Here is a 20,626-nt window from a genome sequence, read left to right on the forward strand (position 1 = left end):
AGCACTGTTAGGTGTTCCTGACTGTAGTTCTACTTTTTTAAAAAAATAAATGGTGAACGTAGTGGTCCCATTCCTATCAGATTGGCAGTGAAATGGCAACATCCACAAACAGTGTTCTGGCTTGTGCATATTTGCAGGACTTTCCAGATCTGCTGAACCAAATGATTTTGTACATTTAAAGGAGGGATGGAAACAAAACAGCCAGATAACCAGGGCTAAAATTGTGCTGTGGGTGTCAGCTGAATTGGGGTGGGGGTGATAGGAAGGAGGGGACAGAACTGGCCTGTTTGAGCTACTAACATATAATAGTGTAACAACAACAAATATATATATATATATATATATATATATATATATATATATATATGTCCAGTAGCACCTTAGAGACCAACTAAGTTTGTTCTCGGTATCTGAAGAATAGTGCATGCACATGAAAGCTTATACCGAGAACAAACTTAGTTGGTCTCTAAGGTGCTGTTGGACAATTTTTTAATTTTTAAAAAATATATTTCGACTGCGTCAGACCAACAGGCTGCCTACCTGTATCTAGAACAAATAAATAATAAATGTATGGGCCGTGCATCTGACTGGCTTACCCAAGCCACTCTTGGCAGCTTTCAACAAATTAAAACACAGTAAGACATCAAACATTAAAAAAAAAAAAAAAATTAACTGGAGGAGGCAGTTGGGGACAGGGAACATGTTCCTCATGGCATGTATTTGCCATGCCCGCTCACCTAACCCTGAGCTTCAGCAGTCAGTTCAATAGAAAAATTGCATTGTACTGTGGTGGTAAACTGCAGGGCTAGATGAAAGCTGAAAGGGGATTTCCAAATTCATCATCTCGGCCCCACCTTATTCCTTCTAAGAGAAGACTGGTTGCCCCAGGGCACCAAGTAGGCTTCAGAAGAAGGATCCATAAAGAGACAAGGTAAGAGTTTCTACATGCTGTGGGGGGACTTCCCAAAAGAAAAATGGTGAGGTGTGAATCTTGCAGCTTCACTTCCCCCGTGTCCTAGGATGCAATAAACTAAAAGGATTATCTTGTGTCGGGGTGGGTGGGTTAACTAAGACAAGGGGGAAAGCTCTGCGGCTTGAAGTATCTGGAATGAGGGAGAAAAAAGCTCATGTGGCGAAGGGAGGGCACTTTTTGCTCGTGTTTCAAGACTTGATGAACATTGTGCCTCCTGCTCACTTGGCCCTGAGCGTCAGTAATAATGCTGTATGAGGTTTTGCACGAGAGTATTCCTGCTGCCCTGGAGCCTAGCTGTCTTGTGCTATTGTACAGTCGGGAGCAGGGGATTTCCTAATAATTGATTCTCGAAATGCCTTGCAGGATCCCAAATTATAGAAGATTTAATACGGATCTTATATTGATACAGAACTGCTTCACTGTGTAATAAATGCCAACTTTTACATAGGTGCATAGCCTTTCTTGAAACCCGTGATGAGCTTTTTGCTGTAATTGCGTAGGCTGCCCTCCTGCTTGTTTGAATAGATAATGTTCCACTGAAAATATAAGCAAAAGCTTGAGCGATGGTAGCAATAATAACATCAGCGAAGTTTTAGAAATCAATATTATGTTTCTGAAACTGAATAATCTTCAGAAGTAGGACTTGTTGATGTTAGGGGGAAAGACAATATTTTTATGAACTGGAAATATTATAAGTGTACTGGTGTAGCATTTGTATACCATAACTATAAGAGAAACTAATGTGTTTATATAAATAGCTCCCTGTGCTTGTGATTTGAAGAACACTTAACCGGGAAGTTAAGTTCTGTTTAACTTGGTGGGATTTACTTCTAATTAAATATATTCAGTATTGAGGTTAAATCTAATGATGTTTACGGCGCACTGTAATAATGCAATACTTTGTACACATCCCAATTATATAGTGGCAATATGTAGGCATTTTGTAGGCATTTTAATTACGTATTGTCATAAGGAGCTGTAGGTAACTTAAATCTGACTGCTGGTATCTCTGGTAGACTTAAGAATCAGAAATCTGAGTACAGGCAACAACCTATTTACACGTGATCATGCGCGTAAAGCACTGAACCCGGAATTGACCTGAAAATATCACTAAAACGTCCCTAAAGGGACAGAAAGGAACACTTTATGCAGGCCCTGCTGATGCTTGCTGGGGTCCAGAACGTAACCCCTGTGCAAAATGAGGGTTGCTTGTAGTGTAAACATAACCCCAAGTAGGTACTGTGTAAATGTAGTGAGTGCTTTTCATCTCATGTAAGACCAATGGTTGAATTAATCCTTGAAAAAAATGGGGGGGGGGCTCTTATGAGTTTTTAAATATTCTTAATACAGCTGAAATTCTTGAATTTGGTTTGAAAATAGTTATTCATGCCTTGGTGGTTAGTCTGAAATAGATAAAAGTTGTTTAACACCGTAGAAACAATTTGTTTAGAAGCTGTTTAAACTATAAAATATCTGGAAATAAGTTTTCAAAACTTAAGTTCCAAAAAGAATGGCTTCTCACTTTTCTTTTTGAAGTTATTTTTTCTTAGCGCTCCACCGCTTAAAAAGATGCACGAACAAAGTCCAGTTGCACTCCAAATTAACTGAGCTTAACATAAATTACTTTTATTGGCCTGGTTCAGATGTTTGCTTGAGCATGCTATGGTGACTCCCAGGTTCACACACGCCTCTGTCTTCCTTCACATGAGAAGAGGCGAAGAATTAAAGCTTTCAGATTCACCTTTGACCACAGCAGGGTCCGGTCTTTGAGGACTAGTTAGTTGAAAGAAAACCAGGATTATTTCCAAGGATTCATCCTAGTTTGTTTAACTGTAGTTGGAATGAAGGACAATTCCTTGTGTTCAGAAGTGGCAGCAAATGCTTTGCTGTAAGATGCCTGTCCCTGACTGACTGGTTCTTTTCCGTTATTTTATACTTTGACTTTTGGAAAACAATTCGTCAGAACGTTGAGATTGGTAAGAGCAGGCATAGGCAAACTCGGCCCTCCAGATGTTTTGAGACTACAATTCCCATCATCCCTGACCACTGGTCCTGTTAGCTAGGGATGATGGGAGTTGTAGTCCCAAAACATCTGGAGGGCCGAGTTTGCCTATGCCTGGGTAAGAGGCATGCGACCAGATCCTTTGTGACAGGAAGTCCTTGGGACTTGTATCTCACCAGTGTGAGAACTGATTCGTTGTTTATTCATCTGCTGAAAAATATTGAGACATTTCATACTTTTAAGATACAGTGGGTTGGTAGCCATATCCGATGTTTGATGTAGCATTAAAGACACTTGAGAAGATCCAAGGAGTCTTGGAAGATGTGTGACTAGCTGGAGTGTTCTGATATCACAGCACTCTACAGTTTTGCTTTATTCTGCTTAGCTATGATGAAACCATTGCGTTATGGCTGCTGCTGAGCGCAAGGAAGTGCCATTCTGCTCCTTGGAGCACAGGGTGTCCCTGGGATGTTTGAAATCTTGTAAGGAGCACGAGAGAGAGAGAGAGAGAGAGAGAGCAGATTCCCTGTTCAAGCACATGTCCCTTTCTTGACTTTTGTTGTCGGTGCATGAAGTATAAAAAAAGGACAACCTAATAATGTGCAGGAAGGGGCCCTTATAAAGGAGAGGCCCGCCTTCTGACTGGGGGCTGAGGAAGAGAAGCATACTGAATTTAAAGAAACAAGTATGTGGCAGATGGCTAAGACCAGAAATGGTTTGTTATTATTTCCAGTCTTGTCCATTGCCAATCCTTTTCGGAAAATGATCTGAAATGGATCGTTTGTAATGTGAACTTTAATAGTTCATTACAGTGGAGACTTGGGCCTTTGAAAATTTAGCGTCGTCTGTTTTCTACGACATCCTTTTAAACAATTCTATCTCACCTACTTCTCCAGTAAAAACAGAATGAAACCCAACCTCCCTTCCTTATTCACTGAAATTAATATTAATGTGCAAAGTAATTTAAGGAATCTTAACAGCACAAAAATAACTGAGCCATCAAAAAGTTCACAATTAACCAGAGGCCTTTAAAAAATGTCAGGTCTTCATTCTCCTTTTGGAGCAGTGCCACAATAGGGCCTGATGGGCCTCACTCTGCAAGGGTCTAGGGTAGGTGCCGCAACCGAAAAAAACACCCTGTCCTTCGAAGCACTTCAGTGGTTGAGTTGCAGCTGCTGCTGCTTCTGAATCTGTTCTTGGAGTACTTAGCATTCTAATGAATACAGCAGCTATTTATTAGGATGCTGTAGCAATGTAACTAAGCTTTAGATCTATTGTGCTAAACTTGTTTGTTTTTTCCTTCGCTATTACTTTGCCTAAGCTTTTTTTGATTTTGCAATCAAACAGTTTGATTGTATTATCTCAAACCTCCTTAACTTCTAAAGCGCGCATTGGGAAGACAAGAAAAGCAGCTAAAATGATTTAAGACATCTGATCAGCTAGGATCCAAGTCAGGACAACATTCCACAATGCCGCGGGGATGCTTGGAAAAGTGTTATGTTGTAGTCTCACTGCTGCTGTTTAAGTAGAGAAGGTTAAGTATCTTTCAAGCCGAAATGATAGCACGTGGTAAATGCTTTCTGTCTGTCACGAATTAATTTAGTACTCCTTTTCCATAATCTCCAAAATGAATTATTACCACCTTCTAGTGCTGATCTGCACATGTTCTCCATGAAACATTGGGCAGAGCAATCCTGGTGAGTGGTGTGGTTGGGTGTCTGACAGAAAAACTGCCACTTCCTAAGCCTTGCTGGGCTTGGGCCAGCCAGGGCACAGAAGGCGCCGCATTTTGCTTTCTAAAAATAGAACTACATTTCATCCAGAAATGTATATAGTAAATTGTAAACGTATACAGTCGTACCTCGGAAGTCGAACGCCTTGGCTCCCGAATGCCGCAAACCCGGAAGTGAGTGTTCCGGTTTGCGAACTTTCTTTGGAACCTGAATGTCCGACTTGGGTTCTGATTGGCTGCAGGAGCTTCCTTGGTTTCCGAACATTTGGAAGTCGAACGGATTCCATTCAACTTCCAAGGTCCGACTGTATAGTAAATGGTATATAGGTTTTCTTCTCTAATCAACCTCTTGGAAATGGGCAGGCCTGTGAATCTATAGTGTCCCTGACATGAATCTTCCCCAGCTCCCTAACTGCAGTCACAGTACAGCTGGCAGAGGAACAATGGCAGCTGAGCTTTCTGCCACTGCGACAAGGAGGCCCTCGTGGAGAAGGAAATCCATGGGATGTAACGGCCCCATAGCCACTCTGCCACAGCGGATAGAATTGCTCCCGTAAAGCATCTAGGAATTAGCAGGCGTTAACAATGTGAAAATAAGGTTATATATCAAAATTTCAACACTTATTGTTTCTTATTCGAGTATATTTGGGTCAATTATATTAGTTCTTTTTTGTGTAGCCCTTGACTCTAAAGGCTGTGTAGAGGGGCATCCAGCTCAGTTCAAAGAGGTGGGGCTGGAGGACAGAAAAGGGGAAATATTGTATACATGCAAAATACGCTTTTGACCATGAGAACTGAATTCTCTCTCTGTGTGTATGTATGTATATTCATGTAACTCATAGTAGCCAACCTAAAATTCATGTATGACACATTTATTGGAGTATGGCGGGGACTTAAATCGTTAGAATGGTTTTATCAAAGATCAGCATAATGGATTAGCATTGGAAGATCCGGTGACGAAAAGATAAAATACTTGACGTGAGTTTCTTGATGTTTTTCAACCGTTGATTGATTTCACCTTCAGTGTACTAGACTAGTGTAACAGTGTGTTGAAATGGTAGTTAAAGGCCACAATGGAGCACAGAGCTGCGTGTGTTCAGGTCTACTGAGGTAAATTAGTTCTAAGTGCATTTGAGTCCAGGTTGCATGGAAGTTGTAAATCACATGTATGTTTGCAATGTATTGATGTACAGTTTGTATGTAATCTAACATGTAAAATCTACATGTCTTGATTTTCTGTTCTTTTTGCTTCTGTTCAGGCAGGGGATTTGTCATCTGTACAGTTAGCAGGAACTCCAAATAGATGGGAGGTGCTGTCTGCTACGCCAACAACCATCAAAGATGAAGCTGGCAATATAGTACAGATCCCGGGGACTGCCACAGTAACTTCAAGTGGGCAATATGTTCTTCCCCTACAGAGTTTGCAGAATCAACAGATATTTTCTGTTGCATCTGGATCGGATTCGTCAAACGGCGCAGTGCCCAATGTCCAGTATCAAGTAATACCCCAGATTCAGACAGCTGATGGCCAGCAAGTTCAGCTTGGTTTTGCAGCCTCTTCTGACAACGGTAGTGTAAATCAAGAAACCGGTCAAATTCAAATCATTCCTGGCTCCAGTCAAACCATCATTGCCTCTGGAACATCTTCTAGTAATATTCAGAATATATTATCACAGACTGGCCAAGTCCAAGGGGTTACCATTGGCAGTTCGTCTTTCCCTGGGCAAGCACAGGTAGTTGCTAACGTTCCTCTTGGACTGCCGGGAAATATTGCTTTTGTTCCCATCAATAGTGTTGATCTAGATTCTCTGGGACTAAGTGGTTCTCAAACCATGACTGCAGGCATTAACGCCGACGGGCATTTGATAAGTACTTCACAGGCGATGGATAGTTCGGACACTTCTGATAGGACTGCTGAACAGGTTTCTCCTGAAATGACGGAAACCACCACCGATACAGACTTATTTGTGCCAACATCTTCTTCATCACAACTGCCTGTAACTATAGACAGTACCAGTATATTGGAGCAGAATGCAAACAGCCTGTCTACTAATACTGGGCAAGTACACAGTTCTGATCTTCAGGGAAATTATATCCAAACATCTGTCTCGGAAGAGACACAGGCTCAGAATATTCAGGTCTCCACAGCACAGCCTATTGTGCAGCACATACAGCTTCAGGAGTCTCAGCAAACAACCAGTCAAGCCCAAATTGTACAAGGTATCGCGCAGCAGACAATCCACGGGGTGCAAGCTGGCCAAGGTATATCGCAACAGGCTTTGCAGAATCTTCAGCTTCAGTTGAACCCTGGGACGTTTTTAATCCAGGCGCAGACAGTGACCCCATCCGGGCAGATAACCTGGCAGACGTTTCAAGTGCAAGGAGTACAGAACTTGCAGAACTTGCAGCTGCAGAATGCCCCTGGCCAACAAATAACATTGACCCCTGTGCAGACGCTCACTCTGGGTCAAGTTGCAGCAAGCGGGGGCTTGACTTCGACTCCTGTTAGCCTAAGTACTGCTCAGTTGCCAAATCTACAGACAGTTACAATAAATTCCATAGATTCTGGTGGCATTCAGCTGCACTCAGGAGAAAATGCCGACAGTCCTGCAGGTATTTATATCATTATAACGCGTCTTTGTGAAACTAGTCCCTTTAATGCTTTTAACATTGATAAACGTTCACAATATTTTTGGGGGTTCATGGAAGTATACAAGACTTCGTGCTGCTGTTTCCCCAAGAAATACTTTTGCAACAGCTGGGAATAGTTCACTTTCTGAAATGTCAAGTTCTAGTTTGTCCTCCTTAAACTGGTTATATCACTGTCCGCGATGTCTGAAATTCATTTTTCTGAACTTTATGTTTCAAATGATTATAAATGTCAGAGATGAGATGCAACATAAGCGCGAGTGGGCTTCTGCTGATGCACCAAGGTTTCTCCAGAGGAGTGGAGGGACCCTCTATAAGATGTTATGGGGGACCAATGGGGGCTGGAGGGGGACTAAGAGAAACTGCAAGTGCCATTTTTCCCACCAGTGAATATAATTGAATGCCTCCCATGGTTTAGTAACTTACTTTATAAATCTAATTGTATGAAGTACTTTTTTAATATATCTATAACAATGGCAAGACAACACGGGATAAGGTTAGTTGTTCATTGGCTTGTAGTACAGAGGCCATGTTTCAAAAAACCTTGGACAAGTTTTGACGGATGAAGATCAATTGGGCTAAACAATACAAATGATGCTATTTTGTATCCAGTTTAGGATCTGCCATATAACTTAGCTGCTCTACTGATTTACAAAGCAGCTTCAGCGTGTTTTGAAAATGAGCCTGATATTGGAAGAGTTGCTGAGACTCAAACTTTGCAATACTTGTTGCTGGCTTTTACAGAACACAAAACTTGTACCAGAGCCTATATGCAAATTTTGAAGCATGGGTTCAGACTGCAGTTTTTTCCGTCGGCAGTACTACATTAAGCAAGTGCAGTGCAAATTGTAGTGTAAATTTTGAATCCAAAGAATGTGCAATATTGTACAAGGAAGAAGGTGTTAAATCCAGAAGGAAACACTGGTGGTTAATGGGTTCATTTACTGATCAAAGGCTTGAGTTTTGGCAAAAGTACAATTCAGTTTCTTGGTTTTCAGTACAGCGGCAAAATAATTTGGGTTAAGAGTGGGAGCAAATCAATTACTCTTGTCAGTGCCACTGACATTCCAATTTGATAAGCAGAGAGACAATTCTCTTGCAGTTGAAGAGTGGAATCTATTTGTTCCTCTCCATCCAGTGAATGTTTTTGCTAATTGCCGTGTTTCTCAGACTTGGGTCTGAAGCTGTTGTTGGACTACAACTCCCGTCATCCCCGACCACTGGTTCCGCTAGCTAGGGAGGCTGGGAGTTGTAGTTCAAAAGCAGCTGCAGACCCAAGTTTGAGAAGCCCTGTGCTAATAGAAGGAGGGGAATCATTTACCAGTTCTTTGGAAGACTGAAGGAGAAATTGGTATACAGTGGTACCTCAGGTTAAGTACTTAATTCGTTCCAGAGGTCCGTACTTAACCTGAAACTGTTCTTAACCTGAAGCACCACTTTAGCTAATGGGGCCTCCTGCTGCCGCCGGAGCACAAAAGTTCTTAACCTGAAGCACTATTTCTGGGTTAGCGGAGTCAGTAACCTGGAGCGTATGTAACCTGAGGTACCACTGTAGTTTGCCACCCCCTTCTGTTCACTGGGGTCTCTGCTAGGTCAAAGACGCTTACTCCTTCCACCACACAATTAGATACAACCCAGAGAAATTAATACTGTACAAATTCTCAGTAACCTTATGAACTGAGTTGCACGGCTTACATAACCCACACCCCCTTGAGAATTCAGTTAGAGGCTGAAGATCGTTAAATACGAATAAATGAACCCCTCGTTGATTTGTGGCTCTTGTTTTACTTCGCATATGCAAATAGTAGCCAGGATCCAAAGAGAGAGACATGTCCAGTGGAATCCAGGCTTGTGTTTGCCAAATGGCAAACCACTTTAGAAACTCTGCAGAATGTTACAAAGTCATTCATTTATATAAAGAAAGTTAAAACAAGCTAACCACTGGGCATATTCCAGCCCTTGCATCCACTTCAGTTAAAGCCGTTTCTTCTGAATGCCACCTAACAGTATAGCTATTGGCCTGGATATGCACAGATAGGTAGAATTTGGAATTCTCTGCAGGTGCCTAGCAAACATATATCGGTAAAACACTTAGATCATTTACGGATGGAAGTTCAGTGCTGAGTTAATGTTAGATATCCCTTTGCCATATAAACCAGCTGCGGTTACAAGGATAGTCCATAGTGTTTTCTTTAACAACTGTACTAGATTTAGTAGTGTTTTATGTCAGAGCCACCTCTTATTTTGGATAGTGAAAACAAAGAGCCTCATTAAGTGGTGGTTGGGAAATGTGGTCATTTCTTTCCATATTGCATTAACTGCTTTGAAAACGAAGTTCAAAATAAAGAATAAGGATGATCTCCCTGGTGCGATGTAGCAGGAAACCTAAGAAAATGCCGTGGGCACCAAACATGCATACACACTGCAGCGGCACAGACATGCTCACCCTGCAACAATGTTCGCTTGCACGCCGCATGCTCTTTCTCTCCCCCCCCCCCCAACTCCTGGCAGTTAGATTTGAACAAAGTATTTTGGCTTTTTTCAGGCCTACTGGGAAGTGAATGTCCTGCAGAGTGCAACTTGCAGGACTTTGCAAACTCCAGGAAGATGCCCCACTGCAACAATTAGGTTTTTATAAAGCCCACTGCAACCAACAAAAATGCTTACTTCAAGTGAAATTTTTGGCATGGGGGGGCTTTTTGGACAGAGGTGTGTGCAAGAGAAAGCTAGGGAAAGTAGGCTCTTTTCAAGCCTAATTGTATTGTGGCATAAGGGATGTTTTGGAGGGGAGGGGACATCACAGGTGAGGAGCAAAAGCTTACCTGTGACTAAGCCAGGAGATTTGAAGGGGCACAAGAAAGGGATGCTGTGGGCACAAGGAAAGGCCTTGGTTAGTGTGCCCCCCCATGCCATTGTTGGTGTCCCCCAGCACTAGTATAGAGACAAGAAATAAGCAAACCCAAACTTATTAGTGGTGTAAATAATTTTTCTACAAATGAAATGTTAATCTCTTCCTTACCCTTTGCACGTTGCTGTTTGCTTGATTATTGTCCTGTGTAAGTATGCATTCCTGGAGCAATAACAGGTAATAATAGAGCTGTTTCTGGGTGGAAAATTGAAACGAGAACTCTAGGTAAAGGTAAAGGGACCCCTGACCATTAGGTCCAGTCGTGGCCGACTCTGGGGATGCAGCACTCAATCTTGCTTTACTGCCCAAGGGAGCCGGCGTACAGCTTCTGGGTCATGTGGCCAGCATGACTAAGTCACTTCTGGCAAACCAGAGCAGCGCACGGAAACGCCGTTTACCTTCCCGCCGGAGCGGTACCTATTTATCTACTTGCACTTTGATGTGCTTTCAAACTGCTAGATTGGCAGGAGCAGGGACCGAGCAACAGGAGCTCACCCCATTGCGGGGATTTGAACCGCCGATCTTCTGATCGGCAAGTCCTAGGCTCTGTGGTTTAACCCACAGCGCCACCCGCGTCCCTCTAACAAGAACTCTAATCAGGGTAAAAACAACAAGTGGAAAGAATTGCAAACTGTCTCATTCTTTGATCTATCTTAAGAATGAAATGTGCACATTGGGTTGGATCCAGATGTGTCCTTTCGAAAAAAATTGAAGGCCTGATTCCAGTCACAGAAGGATCTCCATCGAGAGTAGGCTCACACTTGAGGAAGTTGGAGGAAATAATTTCCATTGATTTCTCCTGCAGCCCTGAGCATCACCTCCCATGTTGCTCTGGAGAATCCTCCAACCCTTTAGGTTGCACGGGTGGGGGGATAGTCAAAAATCCTCTGTAGCAGATCAGACTCATTGAAATCAATCCTCTGATCAAGACTGTAATACTGTGCAGCCCCTAACACTAGCATAAGTGGGGCACTTTTCTCCCCTTATGCTAACAGCTCCTCCAGTAGCAACTATGGGTGCTTCTGTGCCAGTCTTGGATCAAACACCATAAGCTATTGGTGTGAAGTCTTTTTCCAGAAATGAGCTGAGATAACGGGCTATCAGGAGACACTATATTATTGATAGGAAAGAGTTCTTGGCTGCCTTTAGCCAATCAAAGGAAGCATTACTGTACTAAATTGTTGGTGGTCTTGTGATCAGCCTAGCTTAAAGCAGCCATGATTGTTAAGTCTTGGTTCAGCTTTACATAACTTCCATTGACGAGGGTAAACATTGTCACCACCCGTAGCTTCCTTCCTTCCCATCCTGCCCAGTTAAGGGTCATACAATCATAGTTAATTATCTAAAGTACTTGCTCAGTTGTTGACCAAACTAACCCTGGAAAGGTATAAATGTTCAGTTCAATGCTTAGAATGCTTAATTCAAAGCAGTAGTCACTTGCATGGACCTTTATATAGGTTTCCCTGATTTGCTATCTGTTTCCCAGTTCTGGATTTGGAAATTTCTGTGATTTAGAACCTCACAAGTATGGATCCTACTTCCACGGAATAGGGACTGTTTAAAAATATACAGTGTTTTGTTTAATTTCAAATTGTCTTTATTTTCTCAAGACAAACACAATTCTATCGGTTATGCTATAGATGTACCTATAGGTCTGAACCTGCTGCACCCTCCTATTCACTAAACTCCTCTGTCTTACATCTATTTAGGATTTGTAAGTGAATACAGCCCTAAATTTCTTAGGAGTTGCCCTCAAACGCAGAAAGCAAAATGTGAAGGAGCCCATTTGGCATGGTAGGAAGTGATTATTATTTGGGGGCCTGTTTTAATTATAAAAAATAGTGCTAAAGGGCTACAATAATTAGTAGAGACATAAGGCTGGGAAAAAAGGCTATATTCAAAGTTGGGCTTATACGGGGCCTAGGTACTGCTGTGGCTTTGAGCTATTTCTAGGTAGTGCATAGGCAAGAGAGCAACATGAACAGGGAGCCCAAGATGTGTAGCATTGCCGGGCCCAAATCTAAAGAGAGTACCAGTACCTTTAAGAATAAGGTATGGAGGGAATCGTTTGACAGGATCTCTGCAGCACTATGAAAATAAGCAACACCTAGTGAAATTCTCCTTTCAGTTTAATCTTTTGAAAAATCTGAGCCTGGACATCAGAAGGCCACGAGATAACAGCAGTAAGGCTAAATTTTACCAGAAGAATTGCCTTTAAAGCAAAGGGGCGACTCAGAAGTCTGCGCAGGCTGGCCAAGCAAGAAAAGAGCTTCATAGGCACGAGGAGCGGCACTAGACTTCGCGTTGCCTGTTTCCGTCTATGTCACTTGCAAGGTGTACCTTCTGAGAAGCACAGCTTTTACTAGTGATTGAAAGATCTAGCCTTTTTATAAACAAACAGACAGACAGACAAATAGACAGCCCAGAAGGTGAAATAAATGGCAAGGTTCACCTATGCCTCCAAGATGCTTCCACAGTAGTTGCTGGTTTCCCCCTTGCCTCTATAGCCCCTCCCAACATGCTACATTCTCTTCTGGTCCCATGGGAAACTTCAGTGCATGCAATACTTTGGGACCCTGGCCAAATAAAGCAATGAAGTTTTAAAGAATGGCTGCTCTTATCTCCTGGATTTGCCTTGACCCCCAAGGTATAAACTGCGAAATAAATGAGCGTGGCCGTAGTATGTGATAAATGTACAGATGTTTGTTGTGCAAGCGGATTTCGAGCCACACAGGATGAGCCTCTCTTTACACTTCCGTGGCATCTGAAAAGCCACCCCTGAAACTTCAGGTCTTCCTTCTCGTTATTTGAATCAGCACAAACAAACAGCTGCAGTCAGAAGATAAGTTTCAGAAGCCTGGCGTGTGCCTTTGTTGTTGTTTAGTCGTTTAGTCGTGTCCGACTCTTCGTGACCCCATGGACCAGAACACGCCAGGCACCCCTGTCCTCCACTACCTCCCGCAGTTTGGTCAAACCCATGCTGGTAACCTCGAAAACACTATCCAACCATCTTGTCCTCTGTCGCCCCCTTCTCCTTGTGCCCTCCATCTTTCCCAGCATCAGTGTCTTCTCCAGGGAGTCTTCTCTTCTCATGAGGTGGCCAAAGTACTGGAGCCTCAGCTTCACAATCTGTCCTTCCAGTGAGCACTCAGGGCTGATTTCGTGTGCCTAGGATTGCTATATTTTGGGTCCCAGCTGTTTGCCCGCACCAATAGTGCATCTCCAGAATTTTCTTAATAATATTTAACAAATTGAGGAAGGAAAGTGAATTTTTGCCTCTAGAATAGTATTTCTGCACCCACTTGCATAGGAGCAAATGGCAATTTTACCTAATTGCTCTAGTTTGAAACCTGCTTTATCTATTCCCCTGATCAATACTTTTAACTTTTATTGGGCTACGGCTTATCTGAACCACTCTTATATTTCAAACGATAAATGGAACAAGACACATTACGTCTTTCCCTTTATTTTCGGGGTTATGGGGGGGCCATATATCAGTAGTTTGTACCTGGCGTTAAGGCAAATTCAGGAGATAGAGCAACAGTTCTTTGCTTTCTTTGGCCATGTTCAAAATGTGAGGAACTGTCCCATAAAGAGAAAAACAGAAACTAGCACACTTTAGGTGCCTACATGAGGACTTCTGTTGGCACATCTAAGACTGCAATTTAGTGCACCCTTCTCTGATAGTTAAGCCCCATTGAATAAAATGGAACTTCCTTCTCAGTATATAGAATTGCACTGCAGAAGAAACAGCCCAAGTATCTGATTTTTGAACCATCTCTGGACGTTTTCATTTCAAAACCAAACATACAAGCAGGAAGATTATTAGCACTGGTTGCCTCTCTAGGTAAGAGATTGAGGTGAACCCGTTTGCCATATGTTAACCAAACAAATGCCTGTAACAATTATATTATCTCTCGCCCCTCCCCAAAATTATTGCTGCTATATTTCTTGGACTTGGTTTCTTGTCAGTTTGTAATTTTTCTTCTTGGAATTCCATTTGCGGGCCATTTGCTAGCAAATGGTACCATAAATTAGCAGTACTCTTAGGATGATTTTTATTTCTGAGTGCTTTTCAAACTTTCAGCAGCTTTGAGTTGCAGAAAGTAACTTACTAAGCAACTGACATTTAATGGCAGAGAGTGCATTATCAAGGAAGCTGCATCTGAGGCTAGTGGTAAATATGATTGGTAATAGACAAAAAATAGTCTCATGGCTATCTTACTGCTTATAAATGCAAGTAAGGGGAACAGCCTGGGTTTGTTAGTGAGATTTTAAAAAGCCTTTTGGGTTGAAAAATCTAGGCATTGTCACAACCGAAAACCTGCTACTGGCATCTACATTATTGTTCTTCGTTAGGAGTAACAACAGCATAACTTTCCCATGTTTGGCTTTGTCGTGGATTGGATGGGCATTGGTTCAATCTTCACTTCTTCCCCAACTCCACGGTGCAGAGTCATGAAAGAAGTAGAGCTCAACCCCACATTCATCATTGATAAAGCCTTAAGCTGGGGTTTAACATCGTTCTGAATCTTCAGTTAGCAGGGAAGAATTGAACAGGTGAAAATACCAGGCACAAGAAGTATATAGGAAGCAAGGAGCAAACTTTGCATGTATGCAAGTTGCCCTTTCTTTTGCAAGTGCGAGTGCGACAACCATTAGAGGCAGCTTTGCTTTGGCCGTATCTTCCCAGGAAGTAGCGATTTCATATTTAGCTAGCTTGGCTTCTGGCATTTCCCTGCTCTCCCTAGCAGTGTTAGAAATTAGCCAGGCGCCAGGAGCATTTTGCATCTGACTGACTGCCACTTGCAACCAAGTGAAGATGCCTGGGCACCACCAACTGGAGGTTCATTGGATCTTGACTTGTTTTCACACACTAATACCCCATCCTGTAGAATTCTATCAGTTGTATTTTATCCGCACAATTGGAATGAATTTCAGGAACCAAAATGCTTTTTCTGTGCAACCTGAGCAGGAGCAGTGAGCGTTGTAGTTAATTGTTGTAGCTTGTCTTCACTTCTCCCCCCTGCCCTGCTCACAGTTGTGAATATTCTTACATTATGTATGGTCCGTGTCACCATTAAGAAAAAGAGATGGGAATAGGCCAACATATATGTGGACTGTCCCTGGATCAAGTGACTTTTCTTCTTTAAGTTCTCAAAATTCTTAAGCTAGCTCAAGGTTGTCATCTGAACTAGCCAGATGTTTAACTGATAACCAGTCACAGTCATTGAAAAGTATTTGGCGTCTTGCCCAAAAATGTTAACTAGACATCCTGTTTTGGTGACTGCAACCTTGGTTTAAGGAGCCATTTGGCACCTAGCTTATATATCTGAGTTTCTAACCCTGCTCCCTGGAACCCAGAAATCCTTGCTGCTGCAAGTACTGGTTCAAGACGACTTCTTCGATCTAATTTCAGGATATCTGCAGTATGTGATTTTGCTTGCATACGTCAGTCAATTTGAAATTGTGTACTTTTGAAATGCCGTGTTGTATAAAACAGCTGTTTGGGCAGAGACAGTCCCATTTCAGTTGTGTTCACATCCCATAGATGTTGCAAAGCACAATTTGCAGGGTTGTTTTAAACAAGCATTCTTGAAACTTTCTTTCGGCCTTTTTGAATTGCCATTCTGCTTTCAACAAAAGGCATTTACGTGCAAATAATTAACAGTTTTTTCTGATAATTTCATATTGGGTGGCTTAATAACCTTTATAGCAAGTCAAATACGGTGTGCATATATAGCATGTACTTCCTCCCCCCGTCAGAAAGAACTTCTAATGGTGTTGTGAAGCTTCTCCGTGTTGGTGATCTGAAACCTGTGGCTCATCATCGTGACTCTTAAATGCAGAATGGGCAACAGGGGAGTAGATAGCCATAACAATGGCAGGTAGTAAAAGCACCCGACTTTTTAACTGGCATGCACATAGTGCTAAGTACGTTAAAGGATGAGATCATTATGTGTTGCTTCCTTTGGTTTTTAATAGGCCAGATAACTAATCCCTGTGTTTCTTCTCCTTAGATATCAGGATTAAAGAAGAGGAGCCTGATCCAGAAGAATGGCAGCTTGGTGGTGATTCTACACTGAATACCAATGATCTGACACATTTGAGAGTGCAGGTGGTGGACGAGGAAGGGGACCAGCCACATCAAGAAGGGAAAAGATTGCGAAGAGTCGCTTGCACCTGTCCTAATTGTAAAGAAGGGGGTGGAAGGTACGCACTTCTTGACTTCCCGTGTGGTAAATGTCTTTAAAATAAATGAGGCAAAAGTGAGGGAGCTCATTAATTTCAGCACCTGTAGCTGTGGGGAATGCATGCTTCTGGTACTTTTCAGTGCGAGCAGACAAATGACTGACTGAGGGGTGTGGCTTGTGTTACGGTTCTCAGTTTCAGCGGCGACAGCCCCTGCGGCTTCTGAGCCATTGATCCCTGTAAATGTGTGTACCAAGATGTTTGGAATGCGCCTCTTTACAGTTCAGCAAACTGTCCCTATGCGTCTGCCTATGCTGAGGAACCTTTGTGTCGGTTCGTATTTTAACAGAGGCACCAATCTGGGGAAGAAGAAACAGCACATCTGTCACATACCTGGTTGCGGGAAAGTGTACGGGAAGACATCGCACCTGAGAGCTCACCTTCGCTGGCATTCTGGAGAGCGTCCGTTCATTTGTACTTGGATGTTCTGTGGGAAAAGGTTCACCCGCAGTGATGAGCTACAGCGGCACAGGAGGACACATACAGGTTACCAACGTTTGGCGTCTTTACAATTGTTTGTTTGCTCCTTTTGAGGGCGTGGATATTGTGGACTGGTTGGATGCAGAGGAATGGTGTGAAGGAACCCTTTGGGGAACCCCCATGGCAAGACGGCTCAGAGCCCCAGGGAATTGGTGGTGGGATGACCATGAGTGGTCAGATGGAGAAGTCTGGGAGGAGGAGGTGTCAGAAGCTGGAGTGGTAACAGGGCTTAGTGAGCAGGGGGAGTCTGTGGCAGAGAGCAGTCCGGAATCAGAGGCAGGAGCTGAAACAGGAAAGTGGGATGAGGAAGGCCAAGAGACATGAGTCTGGCTGGTGAAGAGGCACAGGTGCCTCCTCCTGCGGCTGTGACAAGCTCCCGTCCCTGCTAGTGCCCCAGAACCAGGAGAGGCATGAAGAGGGCGGAGGATAAATTAGCGTCATGCAAGCACCATCTCAGATTGCTTAGGGAAAACCCTGGAGAAGAGGGAATTTAGGCAGCTGTGAGAAGGCAGGGACCTTCAGTCTACGCAACTGCCTCATGGGGCAAGACCTGGCAGCCCTGTGCAGATCCTGTTTTTCTAATAAAGAGTTTGCTTCACTTACTCTGTGTGACTCGCACCTGTCAGCAGGGATGGGGAGGGAGAGCAAAACACCAATCCAGATTAAAATATGGCTTGTAAGCACTGCTGCTAACATCTGACTGCCTGTCAAAATTTAGCCTACTGTCGCTTCCTTTTCGCAACGGTGCATTTAAATCAGTGCACAGTTTTCAACCCAAGAAGCAAATCTGAAATAAGCTGAAGCTTTTGGCTACAATGTGCCCTACGGTATTTTGTGTGTTTTGTGTGAATGCTTCTGACTTTTATGTTTTCAACAGGTGAAAAGAAGTTCGTCTGCCCAGAATGTTCAAAGCGCTTCATGAGAAGTGACCATCTTGCCAAACATATTAAAACGCATCAAAATAAAAAGGCTATTCACGCTAGCAGTACAGTGCTGGCCTCAGTAGAAGCAACGCCGGAGGATACTTTGATTACTGCGGGCGGAACAACGCTTATCCTTGCTAATATTCAACAAGGTTCTGTTTCAGGGATAGGGACTGTTAACACTTCTGGCACCAGCAATCAAGATATTCTTACCAACGCTGAAATACCTTTACAGCTTGTTACTGTTTCTGGAAACGAGACAATGGAATAAATATTACACAAGATACCTATTAATTGTGGTTATTTTTATACAGTAGTGAGAAGAATATTGTTCCTAAGTTCTTAGATATCTTTTTATTGATGTGCAAAAATTTTTGGATTGACAGTAACTTGGTTATACATGACACTGAAATGCCTTACTTTGTATGATATTCCATAGTATATTAAAATGGTAAAATTGCATGGGTTTTGTAGGTACTTTTGGAATCTAGAAGAGATTAAATTTTACCAACTTGTATAAAAAAAAAATTTAACGATGGAAATGGTAGTCTAATCAAATGCATCAATCCTTTGTGGTTTAGTGTAAAAATGAGAACATGTTGGTATTTATCTATTGTAAGATAAAAGTTGATTGGTGAAAGAAATCATGTTATGATAAAGAAAGAAATTTTGTAATTTTCTTGATGACTGGAATTTTTATTATGCATAACTGACAAATCAAGTTTCCAAGCAAATGTTTCATTGTATAGGCTTTACTTAGCTCATCAAGTTGTCATTTTGAAGCTAATTATTTTAATTAGGTTAACTATGTACAATATTTTAAGCATAACTCTTGTAAGATTTTGAGAAGTACATTTTAACATGGAACTCTAGGGATAGTTACCTTTTAAATCCTGTTGAAAAGCCATGTTTAAAGGTTTAATTTTGCCAAAATAATGTATTGTTAATATTCTTTCAGTAACTAATTTGGACAATATAACCAATATTTAAAATTATTCAAAGGCTTAAAAGAAAATAGGTTGCAGCATTTTGGGTGGTGAAGCAAAAATTAAAGGTGCCCTTTTCTTGAATATTGGAGGACCAAAAACTAAGGGGTGTCCGTTTCAACATTGGTTTTTATCTAATCTTGTCTCTAAAAAATCTGTCTGCCAGGGCCTTAAAAGCCATCATGTAAATTTCCAGTTAAAAAACAAACATATGCAAATAATAGAAATCAGTCCTACAGGGACAGTACTCCAAACTATATTAATATTAGTCAATAGTGAAATAAGGGTTTTTACAACGCTTTCTTCTGCCAAGCTTTTGGTTAGCTCTACATTTAAATGTCCACATCTTTCCTTTATGCTTCTTCCTTAAATTGTATGTATCCAGTACATTTAAGTGATAAACATATATGTTTTTTATTACGCTGAATTCTTTTTTATTTTTTAATTACTGTTTATATTTTCAATAATAGAAAAAAATATGTACACACATAATTTGCATAGCCAGTCTGTAAGTGCGCTACCCATTTTACAAGGAAAAGAACAATAATTAACACCTGTTCACTATTTACAAACATTTGGGAATCTGTTTATTTGTTCAAACCACCTCAAATTTAAAGGCTACCTTATTGTACGTTTAAAATGTATTATAACAGTGTGGTAGTTAATAAAACACTATTTTTTTTTCCTTTTGACTTGGGATTTCTGGTTTTTCTTGGCCTTTTCCGTAAGAATGAAAAATGACCTGTTGCGGTATGTGTGTTTGCAGTTTTCCAACGGAACTAATCTCTGAAATGACAACAGACCCACACAATTCTTCCCTCACACCTTATTCACTTGGAGAATTAAGCAGTGTTGCCAAATGTAGCCATATGGACTCCTGTTATATACTTTGCTTTGGAATGAACTCTTTACTCATGTTTTCAATGGGCCTTTCACCACAAAATATTGAAACCCTTTCAGAAATTTGATGTCCCTAAGGTGATCACCTCTTTAGCTTCTCTTTAGGGATCACTTTGGGGGCACCAGTACATACAACTGGCACCGTCACACGGTCTCTGACATGCCATGATACATACATTCTGGGCAAAATAAAAATAAAAAATGCTTGGTGAAATAGCTTGAGCCAGTAATGATATTTACCAGAATCTGTGACCTATCTGCAAAGGGAGGGAGTAGGTCTGGATATAACCTTTGCTTATACAGTGGTACCTCAGGTTAAGAATGTAATTCGCTCTGGAGGTCTGTTTTTAACCTGAAACTGTTCTTAACCTGAGGTACCACTTTAGCTAATGGGGCCTCCTGCTGCCGCTGCACCGCCGCTGCAAGATTTCTGTTCTCATTCTGAAGCAAAGTTCTTAACCAGAGGTACTATTTTTGGGTTAGCAGAGTCTGTAACCTGAAGTGCCTGTAACCCGAGGTACCACTGTATCCTCCTTTGCTTGTCCCCATGCTCATTTAAGTTTGTTTAACTTTTCTAGTAGGGCAGTTTCCCATACCTTTTGGTGTCATTGGTCTATGTTCACTCCTGATAGGCGTTTTGAATGTTTTTAAAGCAGCGTATCTTAACTGAAATGGTATTTCAAGGGACGCGGGTGGCACTGTGGGTTAAACCACTGAGCCTAGAACTCGCTGATCAGAAAGTCGGCGGTTCGAATCCCCGCGACAGGGTGAGCTCCCTTTGTTCAGTCTCTGCTCCTGCCAACCTAGCAGTTCAAAAGCAC

General features: G+C 42.0%; 1 protein-coding gene across 2 annotated transcripts in view; it reads left to right on the plus strand.

Moving 5' to 3' along the window:
• Window positions 1–19,597, plus strand: part of SP3 (Sp3 transcription factor) — a gene marked incomplete at its 5' end in the record, with an annotated part of 25,083 nt that extends 5,486 nt beyond the window's left edge. For both annotated transcript variants that reach the window (XM_081164355.1, XM_081164354.1), the window contains 4 exons: window positions 5,967–7,320; window positions 16,285–16,477; window positions 16,806–17,002; window positions 17,874–19,597. In XM_081164355.1, the coding sequence (XP_081020481.1) occupies window positions 5,967–7,320; window positions 16,285–16,477; window positions 16,806–17,002; window positions 17,874–18,190 (2,061 nt within the window). In that variant the 3' untranslated portion in view covers window positions 18,191–19,597. The remainder of the gene's footprint in view (window positions 1–5,966; window positions 7,321–16,284; window positions 16,478–16,805; window positions 17,003–17,873) is intronic.
• Window positions 19,598–20,626: the final 1,029 nt, after the last annotated feature.

The sequence above is a fragment of the Podarcis bocagei genome, assembly GCF_964188305.1.
Source record: "Podarcis bocagei genome assembly, chromosome: 1".
NCBI lineage: Eukaryota > Metazoa > Chordata > Lepidosauria > Squamata > Lacertidae > Podarcis > Podarcis bocagei.